The sequence below is a fragment of the Montipora foliosa genome, chromosome 9 (assembly GCF_036669935.1).
Source record: "Montipora foliosa isolate CH-2021 chromosome 9, ASM3666993v2, whole genome shotgun sequence".
NCBI lineage: Eukaryota > Metazoa > Cnidaria > Anthozoa > Scleractinia > Acroporidae > Montipora > Montipora foliosa.
This window is the reverse complement of record NC_090877.1, coordinates 14595875-14608374: the sequence shown is the minus strand read 5'-3', so window position 1 is coordinate 14608374 and position 12500 is coordinate 14595875. Positions and strand designations below refer to the sequence as shown.

At 38.2% G+C, this 12500-nt stretch overlaps 2 protein-coding genes across 3 annotated transcripts in view; one reads left to right on the top strand and one right to left on the bottom strand.

Annotated features, from left to right (window-relative positions):
• Window positions 1-12247, bottom strand: part of LOC137971218 (uncharacterized) — a 43367-nt gene extending 31120 nt beyond the window's left edge. For both annotated transcript variants that reach the window (XM_068817991.1, XM_068817992.1), the window contains exons 1-9: window positions 11945-12247; window positions 10247-10318; window positions 7995-8069; window positions 6537-6611; window positions 5870-5980; window positions 4681-4864; window positions 3654-3768; window positions 2488-2801; window positions 606-833 (exon numbers count right to left, since the gene is read on the bottom strand). In XM_068817991.1, coding sequence (XP_068674092.1) covers window positions 606-833; window positions 2488-2801; window positions 3654-3768; window positions 4681-4864; window positions 5870-5980; window positions 6537-6611; window positions 7995-8069; window positions 10247-10318; window positions 11945-12076 — 1306 coding nt within the window. In that variant the 5' untranslated portion in view covers window positions 12077-12247. The remainder of the gene's footprint in view (window positions 1-605; window positions 834-2487; window positions 2802-3653; window positions 3769-4680; window positions 4865-5869; window positions 5981-6536; window positions 6612-7994; window positions 8070-10246; window positions 10319-11944) is intronic.
• Window positions 12248-12333: 86 nt separating this feature from the next.
• LOC137971220 (probable ATP-dependent RNA helicase DDX47) overlaps window positions 12334-12500 on the top strand; it is a 17842-nt gene continuing 17675 nt past the window's right edge. Inside the window, exons 1-2 of the mRNA XM_068817993.1 lie at window positions 12334-12399; window positions 12481-12500. The exon at window positions 12481-12500 is cut by the window's right edge and continues 74 nt beyond it. Of these exons, the coding sequence (XP_068674094.1) occupies window positions 12346-12399; window positions 12481-12500 (74 nt within the window). The 5' untranslated portion in view covers window positions 12334-12345. The remainder of the gene's footprint in view (window positions 12400-12480) is intronic.

Here is a 12500-nt window from a genome sequence, read left to right as displayed (position 1 = left end):
AGCAATTTTCAAGGACCTCATTTTCATCATTGTCAAATGTGTACTAAATATATATTATATACACAGAAATAAGGGCGATTACTTTATATACTGTCTTAGTATGTGAACACTTGCCTGGTAATTTACACATGTCATTGACTTAATTGTGTACCGGTCCTATTTCTATGTCCATATTATGTCACTTAATATGTTAATTTATTCATATTCAATGAAGATAAATGAAGTGTCACGTAACATTTTTATTGAACGTAATACTTTTCCTTTTCAAATGTTTTCAAATTGATCTTGTTACATCTGCTTCTTTTTGCCTGTTATTGGCCTTGGGGGAAATGTTAGGTGAAAGCCAGGAAAATAAAAAAGTTCTGTTATTCTCATACACTCAAAATGTCTATATTAATTATTTTTATCAGTGGTGTAATTTAGTCAAGGTTGGAGAATGTTTCTGTTGTTGGTGATATGATTTGTAATAAAGAGTGTTCGCACTAATATGAACTTTTTTGAGACAATACTCAAGAAACAAACGACAGAAAATAGTTGGAGAGACACCTACATGTACATGTAATCCTTTACACAGTCATGTACATAATTTAAAATTATTATAATACCTTTTGACAAGAAACTTTCAGGAACACCCAGTCCAAGAGCATGCCATGAGAGTGGATCTAGGCTTTGCATGTAATCTGACCACTCAAACTTATGATGTTCTGAACTCCAGTATTCCCCAACCATATCTTGATTATCATCATCATTGTTGTAAGCATCAGTTACATAGTTGTCATCATTATCATTCAAGTTGCCTTCTTCTGATAGCTCATGTACGTTGTCTGCTGAGCCTGCAAAGTTACAATGGATTAGTTGTAACATACTGAATATAAACGTAAAGTAACCATATTAAGTTTAACGTTGATAACTCGTAACAGTAATTCAACTGACAAACCTGAGGTCGACGGTGCGCTCATTTTACTCCCCCCTCTCCATCAGACTGGTGCTCCGTTTTACAGGTACTTAAAGCTACTTAGCTACACGGAAAGGAAAGAAGTCAAAACAAGGATGCGAGATCCCGGAATCAAACTCAGGACCTCTTGCCCCAAGGCCGCGCACAAACCGACTGTGCCATCCTTGCTCCAAGGAGCGTCATACAGGGATGGACATTAAACTACATGTAAGTCTAGGGAAACTGGGTTGATAGACCTGTGTTTGTGATCATAAGCCCTCTCCTCCTCCAATCGGTTGCCCACCCCTCAATTACCCTAAACCCTCCCCCCCCCCCAAACCAAGTAACAGCAGCTTAGTGGTTATCAACCCTGCCTTCCACCTCTGCGACCCGGGTTTAACCCTCAGCCCCAAGATTGTACATGGGCTGAGTTTCAGTCAATCTCAGTCTGACTCCAAGGGTTTTTCCCTAGGTACTCCTGTTTTCCTCCCTCGTCAAAATCGCCTCTCAGTCAATTACATCCGGCTATGGGTAGATACCCTAGATAGGGATAACCTCTGGAATCCTCGCTTTTCATTGAATTGAATGAATAAAGTTGGTGTTATTATTATATTTAACAGCTCACTCAGGTCCTGTAAAAGTTTGACTGGCTGTTGGAGCTTTTTGAATTTGATCGGTAATTACCAATTACCAGCTGTGTATTTCCATTCACTTACATGTAAGTCATTAGAAATACAAATAGGTAGCTGGCTATTTAAGCCTAATATAAGCCTTTACAATGGGAACAGCAGGTGCCTTCGAGTTTTATTATGACTTTAATAAACACTTCAATTCCCACAGCTAAAAATAGGGGAGGCGCGGCGGCCTCATGGTCAGTGTGCTCGACTCCGGGTTTAGGTGCTGGCGGGGGACATTGCGTTGTGTTCTTGGGGCAAGACACTTTTAATACTCTCCAGGTGCCTCTCTCCACCCAGGTGTATAAATGGGTACCGGCGAATTTAACGCATTGACTCTCAGGGGTTCCCCATTGACGAGTAAAATCGTCTGGCGTTAGACAGAGTAAAATACTAAGTACAGCCGGTTCAGGCCGACTTGGGAGTCAAAAGGTTAAATGCTGGGGGTAACCCTGCGATGGACTGGCATCCCATCCAGGGGGGAGTAGAAATACTCCTAGTCGCTTCATGCTACAGAAACCGGAGATAAGTGAAAGCTTGATGGCCTTCTAGGCTCGTAGCAGACTTTTTCAGCATAATATTATGTGGATTGTGCAGCTTCTTCAAAGGTTTGATCCACAACATTTGACAGCCTTGATCACAGAACCAAATTTATACAGTTGGTGTCACGGGGAGAATTGGACTCTTATAATAAATTGTAGTTTACATGTATACCCGTACATGTAGATGTACTTAATAATTAATTAATTAATTAATTAATAAACAAACCTAAAAATACAAGATTCAAATTCTCCTCACAGATGTGCCAATTGTTCACTAACCCTACAGCTGTAAGTTACCATGATCCCTAATTTTCGTCATTAATTAATTACACTGTACCTTTTAGTACATCATAATCATCATCTTCTACAAGTAGTTCCAATGGAGTTGTTAGAACTCCCTTAGAATCGGATCTAACTTCATCCAACTCTGCTGCTGCACCAACAGAACTCAACATTGAGTCTGAAAGATGATCATCAATGAATTCTTCTGAATCCGAATGTGGTTCTGCAGTAGTGACAGTTTCTTGATCAGAATGGTAATCATGGCCATGACTGCTTGGTGATAACCTCTCTATTTGGCTGCTTGACTCTGACTTCAAAACAGTTTTATCAGCGCTACTCCTTGAGACATCTGATCTTTTTCTTTGTTTCCTGAAAAATAAAATACTGTGTGGGCTTTGTCTGCTGTTTTGGGCATGACATAACTGTGTTGTCTTAAGAGGTCTTGATTTATGTACACAATTTATAGAATGTCATGTAATATTATGTTTTGGTAGACAGGTCAACTTTCTTTCTCTCAAACAGAGTAACACATCATTCTAACTTGTAATTTAATACACACTGCACAAGCACTACCGGTATATGGAATAATTTGCTTGCTGGATTGTTATGTTTTTCAGCAGGCTTTCCTAGTGTGCTATCTTATGTGTAATTTAGCATGTCAGTGTGAGTCACATGCTGATATTATTCAATATTGCATTACAATAATTATATAATATTTGCATCATGTGTTTGGAGGCCAAGAGAATGCAAATGCAATGCTACCACCTCTACTATCCTGCTTCCATGTGACCTTGCCTTAGCAGTTAGATTGATCATTCATCACCAACTTTCGACGGGTGAAGAGGCGGCTTGTTTGCATTGCCCTCCCCAACCCTTTTGCCATCCACGTCATGGGCGCCTCTCAGGGCTGCTTGAGTGATGATTTCAATATTGGTAGTATTGCATGGCGCTCTTCTTGCCCTCCACCTTAACTGGGACAAAACAACGTTATCTATCTTGTACTATCAGACTTTTACGGTTCATTTAAAAGCTGCGGTTTTGGGTCTTGCCCTAAGGCTATTTTACTCCATTCTTGTGTACTAGTTAAAGCCCAGTAAACCAGTGGGGGTAACGCAGCTTTAAAGAATAACAGGCACCGCCAGTTAAATCGAACCCAATGGAAATACAATTCCTTAAATATATGACAATTACACAATTTGTAAAATTACAGACTACACTCACTGTTTCTCTCGCACAAGTCCTTTTTCTTTAATCTGCCGAGATTCTTCCCCAACAGTGATTACCAATTCTTTGTTATCTTTAGCAGTTGTATCTTCAGTCTGTTCAGTGATTGATTCTAGAAACAAAAAATCAACCAGGAGATGGCAATACATTGTATTTACAGTTGTAAACTATACAGAGTGATTGTTACTAGATTGCTTCCATGGTAAGTGTCTTTATAAAATGACAATTATTGGCTTTCGTGATCATGACATGGAAGAACACAACCCCATTGAGGGAATTTAATGTCAATAATAATTGACTTTTAAGAATATGAAATTTCATTTATATAACTGCAGAATAGAAGGAAATGAAAGTTGGAAAGATTGTCACATTGAGATGAGAAACTTGAGATGCTGCAAAAACAGCCCAAAAAAATCCAGCCTAATGAACAGGATTCAAACCTATGACCATGTGAATAAATGCACTGCACCTGCTCTACCAACTGAGCTATCAAGCCCATTCACCACTGGGTGCTGGTTAATAATTGCAAGTTTCAGTTAATATCCCGTACTACATGTAGGTGAACTAAATGAAGAATAAAGTATATAATTATAATAATTACTATAATACTAAAATAAATGTAATTATTAAAAACTGAACTACAGATATCAGATTTCCAGCACTTTCATTGGCTCACCGGACAGCCAGGCTATCAAATACCTGCTGTACCCAATAATGGTCAAGGAACGCGTCAGCAATAATTAGCGAGCTGAAAACATGTTTGTTTTGTTTGATGACTGCTTGTGTTGAGTTAAAAACACTGCTTCATTCAGATGTCAAACACTTTTCCTTATTGCCTTATGAGAGGATTACCATGACGAGTAAAATCATCTGGTGTTAGATAGAGTAAAATCCTCCGGTTAAAATCAGAGAAGAAACCAAGATAATTACAGTACATGCAAGTCTCACTCGTAGGAGTCAATGGGGCAACTTGTTTTGGATAAAAAGACTCTGAATAATTATAGCAACCATTTATTAAACTAACCTGCTGATTCAGTCTGCTGCAAGTGCATTTTAGCAACTTCTTTCAAAATGGGGGTGACTGTTGCTTCATCAACATCATGTTGCTGTTTCCTTTTTTCACTCTCCAGCAACATCTCCTGTTGTCCCTTTGAAAGTTTATTCCACAGTTTCTCCGAAATCTGATCTTTTAATCCAGATTCAGGTGTCTGGGCAACCAAAAATGCAAAAATGCAATTTGATATTAAACTTAAGATTTACTCACAGATTAATGTGTATGTTGTAGTTCAATTTTATCCCTCTCTTTCATTCCCAAAAACGGAAGGCAAGCAAATTATGACACAAAAGTCATACCGGTACTCATTATTATGGGATAGGAACTAAAGAAGCTCAAATGTTAGCGGAATGTAATAAACTCTCTTTATTTAATATGTTGGTGTTGTTAAAGCATGTTTCCAGTTCTTTAGACGATTCCACAACCCCTAGTTCCTAAAGTGTAGGCAGTGTCCCTAACCTCAAGGAGCATCTCCAAATATATAGCGGAAATTTCCTTTCTGTTCCAAGGTTTCTATACTTCCAATGCAATCCGAGAATCTTATGAGATTTTCCGATTACTCAGATGTCACATGTCACAACGCAGTGCTAATTGGGCCGCTTCGCTTTCGTGCACGCACATTTTCCAAGACCGACTACTTTATAAAGTTGAGGTTCCACTATCGCTATTATATTACCCAAGCAGGCTCAAATATGAACTTTCATTGCCTTTTCGGACATACATGTAAAAGTTTTTTGCAATGTTCAGTGGAAATTCATGAGCAATCCGAAAGGTTACAGCATTCCATCCATTTGCAGTTGGAAAAAGAAAAACCAGGATTGCTGCGGGACAAGTTGAGCATGCTACATGATTGGAATGGGGTGCATAGAAGAAGGAGCCTAATGGTTTGCTTTCGACTGTGCATGCAGTCGATCTTTTGTCTCATCTTGTAGGTCTGTTGTTGTCCTCCCTGCTGGGTACATCTCATCCTTCCAGGTCATAGGCGCTTATTATTATATTTTAGATTCAGAAGACTTGTGACTGTGCATAATTATCATAAAATATTATGTAGTTCAAGAAATAGTGGTTTCTGGTTGCAGTTGATAGGGTTGTCATGGTCACCTTTAATTCTTGACAAAGAGTTTTCATCAAAAATAAATTTCAAATACCAGTTAGTTACCTTGTTTTTATGTGATAACTTAAGGTTCAAATGACAATAGCTTCTTGCAGTCAACAGAACTTTTTCCAGCCTATCCTGAAGCCACTTTACCCTCTTTTTTGCCATATCAATCTAAGAAAAATGCAAGATGAGAGGAAAACAGGTTGCATCAGCCAGCTTTAAAGCCACACCAAAAATTGCATCATCCCTGAAGGGATTGCATTTGATTGGCTACCATGACTTTCTTTGATTATAGCCCAACCAGAATGCTTCATTTGTTTGCACCTTGAGTTTGTAATTAACTCTTTTTTGTATTGTCAGTGTTACATGAAGACTGCATTAATTTTCTCTTTATAGCTAATTAATCAGTATAGAGAAATTAAGTTACAGCTATTAAAGCTGAAAGTTGCTGATTTTAGCTCATTTCTAACTTCTTATCGACAGATATCGGGCATTACTTACTCAAAGAGAGAGGCAACTTGAAGTTGGAAAAAGAGAATTTTCATGCTTTTTTGACTGGTTGACTCATTAATTCACTCCTCAGGCATCCCAGGACACCCTCAGTTGACAAGACAATAAAATTGTCTGACGTTTAATAGGCAGAGTCAAATCTCACTCCCAGGAGTCAATGGGTCAAGCAGCCAGCCAGAGTGTTATTTGTTATAAACATGATAAAGTTTACTCTTACACCACAGTTTGTCTTTACGGCTCTCTCCAAATCCAGCCTAGCATAAGCAAGTTCGTTCCGAATTTTTATCAGTACCTACCAAAGATAAAACAAAAAGAAACAAGATAACTGAACTGCTAGTATTAAGAATATAATTATAGCAATAAAACAGTTTGCCTTATCAATAAAATAAAAAAGCATCATCCTTTTTGCTTTAAAAACCATTTGCATCCTGCAATTAACTTAGTACAGTTACATGCACTGTAGATTTGAGACTGGGTTCTGTTAACCAATTCATGCACTGCACAAGTTATTATTTAATTTTATCTTAAACAGAGGTTAAGGGATTTCAACTTGATCAGCGATAACAAGTTAATGATTCACCGCTCTATGATGCACTATATTGTAATATCAATTTGTGTTGAATAAAATTTACTGACAGTGTACAACGGAATGCAAAGGAATCCATTGGACATGAAAAACAAAAGAAAAGATGCACACATTTCACACATGCACACACGGAAATGTATGCAATAATTATGTGAGTGCACTGTACATTATGGCAAGGCAGTGGACAAAACACTGACCCCCAGTCCATAGACTACAGCGATGGACCACCCCAAAATAGACTACCTCAGTCTAAAAAATACCATTCCATTACGTAATTACAGAATTTACACATACCATGTTTATTTTCGTCCACACAACCACGTGGCGACATGCAACTAAATCCAGGAATTGGACTGGCCTCACTTTAGTTCACAATCCATTAAGTGAACGGCCATCACAACAATAGTTCATTTTACAGTTGTGTGCTATTAAGCTACCTGAACTATGAAGGAAAGTGAGGCTGAAGTTGACCTTGTTTTGATGGAAACCTCATTGCTTTTCTTATGTAAATTCGTACTAATTAGCACAACAACATCATTAACAAAAGAAAAGGAGGGAGGTCTGTATCATAACAAGGTCAACACCAGCCTCACTTTCATTTAAAGGCCAGGTTACTAAGCACACAACTGTAAAGAGGTCTATTATCGAAAGCTAACCTTTTTAAAATGGGTGCTTTAAGAGTTTAATACATGTAAAATAATACTGTTGATCAAGGCCGTTTAAAATGGGTGTTTAGGCTAATAACCCTTTCCCTCCTATTAAAGAGTACGGTACATGTAGCACTTACAGATTTTACTCTTCAATGGGGGACTCTTCAGGGATGAAAGGGGTAAGCACTATTTGTGACTTAGAACTCATTCAAAATAGTATTTTTAGGTTAGTCCATTAATGGGTTACCGGGTATTAGTCCATTGGGTTAATCCATGGATTGGGCCAGTCAGTGTTTTGTCCAACACCTTTACTGCAGTTTGGCTATGTGGTTATGTTTATGGCTTTGCATGTAGATTGATGCTCAAGGTTCCAACCCAACTTGATCTGAGTCATATAAATCTTGCCAATTATCATAATGCTACAATGTAACTTTGTTACCTGGACTATGACAAAAAGCTTTTCACTTTTGTCAAGAAGTTGTCTCAGCTCCTCCTCATTCTTTTCAAAATCATCCTAAATCAAAGTATAAACCACAAAAAAAGAAATATATAAATATATAAATATATATATATATATATATATATATACAGGGATGGCACTAGGATTTTTCAATCTGGGTCCTGGGACCCGCATGTTCGGTCAAATTGGGGTCCCACGCATTTGTTGGGGGTCCCAAAATCTTGGTGACCCTCTGCGAGAAAAAGAGTATGTTTTAAATTATGAGAAAAAGAGAGTAACCAACTTGGAATTAATATTGACGCATATGCATATGCAATTATGCATATGCATAGGACCGGCCGACAAAGGCTTTTTCTAGAGCCGTTACATTCATTCCTGGACAAGAACTCTGTTAATGAAAGAGCACCCTTCCCAAGGGTTTACGCAATACTGGATTCCTCCCTTAGGAGTAACGAACAGTGACATCTTTTGCTATATATTTGCATTCAGTGACTTGCAGAGTACATTCCTCTGAAGAAGACCGCAGAAGCCGGTCGAAAATTTAGTTTTAACCTTTTTAGATGTTTTAAACCCCATTTCTTAGAACTTCAATTATGATCACAGATCGCTCCAACAGTTTTACAAACAACAGAATATACTGACAAATCAAAGCAAGTTGTGTGAGTTATTTAAGTCAGTGCCTTGCGTCCTGGGACGCATTAAAATTTCGATGATGCATTTTTTGGATTTTATTTGCGTAAAAATGCACGATTTCTGCGTTAACGCGATCCCTGTATATACAGCTGTATATATATATATAGAGAGAGAGAGAGAGAGAGAGAGAGAGAGAGAGAGAGAGAGTTTATGTCATAGAAAGTGCGGCGTACGGGGTTTTATTCACGAGTAGTTTGTGTCAAAAACCCGAACGAGCGAGGAACGAGCGAGTGCGGGTTTTTGACACAAACAAAACACATAAGACGAGAATTTTCATTAAAATAGTTTCCTGAACGCAAATTACAAACAAAAACTCACTAACAATAAAACCAAATGCAAATTTAATTTAATTCAATAACAAAGTACGATTTGCACGAGATGCACGAGTGATTGGCATGGAAATGCCTTTACGCTATCGTTGATGGGTTATACTTTCACATGTGAAATAGCTGTATGCCATTCTGATTGGCTGTATAAGCCTTTTCTACATGTGAAAATAAAGCGTATAGATTTGCACAAATGAGCTCTATGGAATAAAATTCTCATGTTATGTGTAATAAATAATTATATATAATAAAAAAGGTAATTTCAAATCAGTTCTTAAGTTCTATTCGTCAGTCTCATTTTCTGCTTTATAATTACCATTTGTCTCAGAGAGCTAGTATTATTAATGGGGACATTGTTTTTCAGCAAGTGATTTTAACCCATTGACTCCCATGGGTTCCCCATTGACGAATAAAATCGTCTGGCGTTAGACAGTCTGGCCAGTTTAGGCAGGTTTGGGCGTCAAAGGGTTAATATACAGCCAGCTGGGCGTAAAATTAACAAAAAAATCCTGTCACAATTTTGTGACAAGATATGAAAATTTAGTCGCAATTTCACAAACTTAAGTCGCAAAATCCGGTCACACTGCTTTGTGTTATCAGCGGTTTAATAGCAATAAACAAAATATGAGCTCGCAATACATGTACTTGTGTGTAAAGAAACCATTAAAAATGGAATGGATTGGTGCACATAACTTTGCAGCTAAATTGCGCTACAATTATGCAAGAAACGAAATATTTTTGTCATTTCTTTAATTATTATTAGTAAAAGTAGCGGCAAAGTGGTAACTGCTAACCCTTTTGTTTCGAAAGAGTGAAGGTGAAAACAAGTCGCAAGTTTGCGACTTCTCCAGATATTTTAGTCACAAATGGAAAAACTTCAGTGAGTCACAATTGCAACTGTAATGGTCGCAATTTCAAGCCCTGAAATTATGAATAACATTTTATCCTTTTACCTTATGCTGTACAATACTTATAACAAAGGAAAAATCATTAAAATAACATTACAATAGCCCATTTCCGAGTTCACGTCTGCCTCCTCTTCAAAGCGAGTCTAAGTGCGAAGTTTTTGTGATGTTAATTAGTTCTACTTTACATATGAATGGAAACTAATTTTCATAAGAAAAACTTCGCACTTAGACTCGCTTTGAAGAGGAGGAAGACATGAACTCGGAAATGGCCTATTATAACTAAAATTAAAGAATATCAACTGACCTCTGTTATGGCTTTTTCAAGGTTCTGTAGAGTTTCAAGCATTATTCTTTGGGTTTCTTTCATGAACAATAACTGTGCATTACGGTCAAGTAAAATAACAGCAAAAAAATTAACTTTAAAAGTAGACATTATATTGTTCACAAGCAGTCACATCAGCCTGCATTGTTGTCATGCAAACGCAATTATTAGCCTTGCCCATCTGTATAAAGCTGACTCAAAAGTTTCTAGTCCCAAACTTCAGGAATCAAGATAATTTTACTGTACTATACAGCACTGTATTTACTGTTAAGTGTATGGTCTAGGACTGCTACACTAGTTGCTAGCATACAAGCACATTTTACTATATTATGTCCTGCATAATTACACATTAACAATAAAACAATAGGTTTTGTATGCCAAGGTGAAAGCATTTCCAATCTTTGCTGAGAAAAAGACACGTTAGTCCTCAATATTGCAGTATGGCGAGTGTTATTACTGTAACAGTAGAATAAAATCTTGAGAAAATCAATGACGAAACACTGGTTGTCCATAGCACAATGAAACGCATGTTGAAGTTGCGCTTCATAAAACATGACGTATGATATTTATAAATTCTCCAAATCTTCTAGTGGACCTTTAAAATAAAAATATCATCTTCTCCTTGTTGTGTGAAATCATTCTCAGACACTGCGCTCAATTAAAGCTTCCCAGTTCTATGTGAGTGGGATGTTCAGCCTAGAGACACTTCACCTAGGGGACTGTCCATGTCTTGCAAGGTTCCTCTACCCCTGTGAAAAGTCCTTAGGCTTCACTGCTTTTAGAATCCCCTTTGTTGTCCCAGGGAAGCTGATGACATTGATGTGCATATTATTAGAGCAAAAATCTCAGGGTTTCCAAAACCTGTGAGCCTACTGGAACGGAGTAATTTATGTCACGAGGAACATACTTCATCTAAGCAGCTATTTTGTTTGCTTGTCCCTCCCCCTGTACTTACGCTCATCTGAAAAATTGTCACTTTCAATAAAAACAGCGTGGATGTCAACATGACAAACTGGTAAGTATCCCAGGTATGAATTTGAGTGTGACCCGCCCTTGAAAAATCCTAGCTACGCTCCTGCCAACAACCAATGTTTCTCTTTTATTCTATATGGACCTTTTTCACGTGGCGACTATTTTGAGTCCCGAAGAACTGAACAATTTTGTTTTGCAACCCCTGAACTCGAGGCTTCAGGCCTGGGGTACGAACGTGCATGGCCGCGCGCCAGGTGACAATAAACACTTAATGACTGGTCCCGAGGGAAACAGTTCATTTTGTTTCCCGAGAATCTCAATGTTTTCTCTGAGGCGCAGCCGAGGGAAACATTGAAATTCGAGGGAAACAAAATGAACTGTTTCCCGAGGGACCAGTCATTAAGTGATTTGTTATATTGCGCAAAAAGAAAAAAAGTGCAATGGCAACAACAACGGCGGTCGTCGGTCAACATTCGCGGGTAACAGTGCACTGTTACCCTCTGACGTCGTAGAATTTGCACTGTTGCCCGCTCAAATACTTTTGGCGGGAAACAGTTTTATTGTTAGATGTCATGTGACCTCGAAGTAACCAATGAGAGCGCGTGCTGTTGGGGGAAAATTTTCAGCTATATAACAAAGATCCATACCGAACAGTTATTGGTGTGTAATGGCCCATGTACTCTGTATTTTCTCCCACCCTTATAATACCTGTTCCTCGATCAAAGCCTCTGACCGTTTGTTCCTCTCCTTGATCGGACGAAGACCAATCACTGGCGTCTTGTGGCTAGACAGTACCTTCGTCTCACGGGGGATCTTCAGACGCGCTTTTGGCTTTGACATGACGACTTTCTAGCAACCTCATAAAGCAAATTTACTATATAACACAAAGAAAACCTTTTCTTTGACAGATGTCATGGTTTTCATGACTAGAAAGAGTCTAGAAAAGATGAAGATCCACTGCACTCCAAAACAACCCGCCATTTCATGCACGTCTCCATGGCTTCAACAATTTCATTCCCAGGGCTCATCGGGCACACATTACCTGTGATTCGTGATTGGTTGAATTCACGAACCAACAAAATGAAGGCCTGGTTGTGAAGCTATTCGACATGGCGGAGGTAGACGAAGAAATTCTGAAAGAAGAAGTTTCTTTTAAATCCCTCGTAAGTACGATTTTAGATTGTAAAGTTCTAAAAAAAAGCTTTATCGCATCCCAGTAAACTCACTTAAAACATTTTCGTCAGGGTGTTGTCGATGTTCTTTG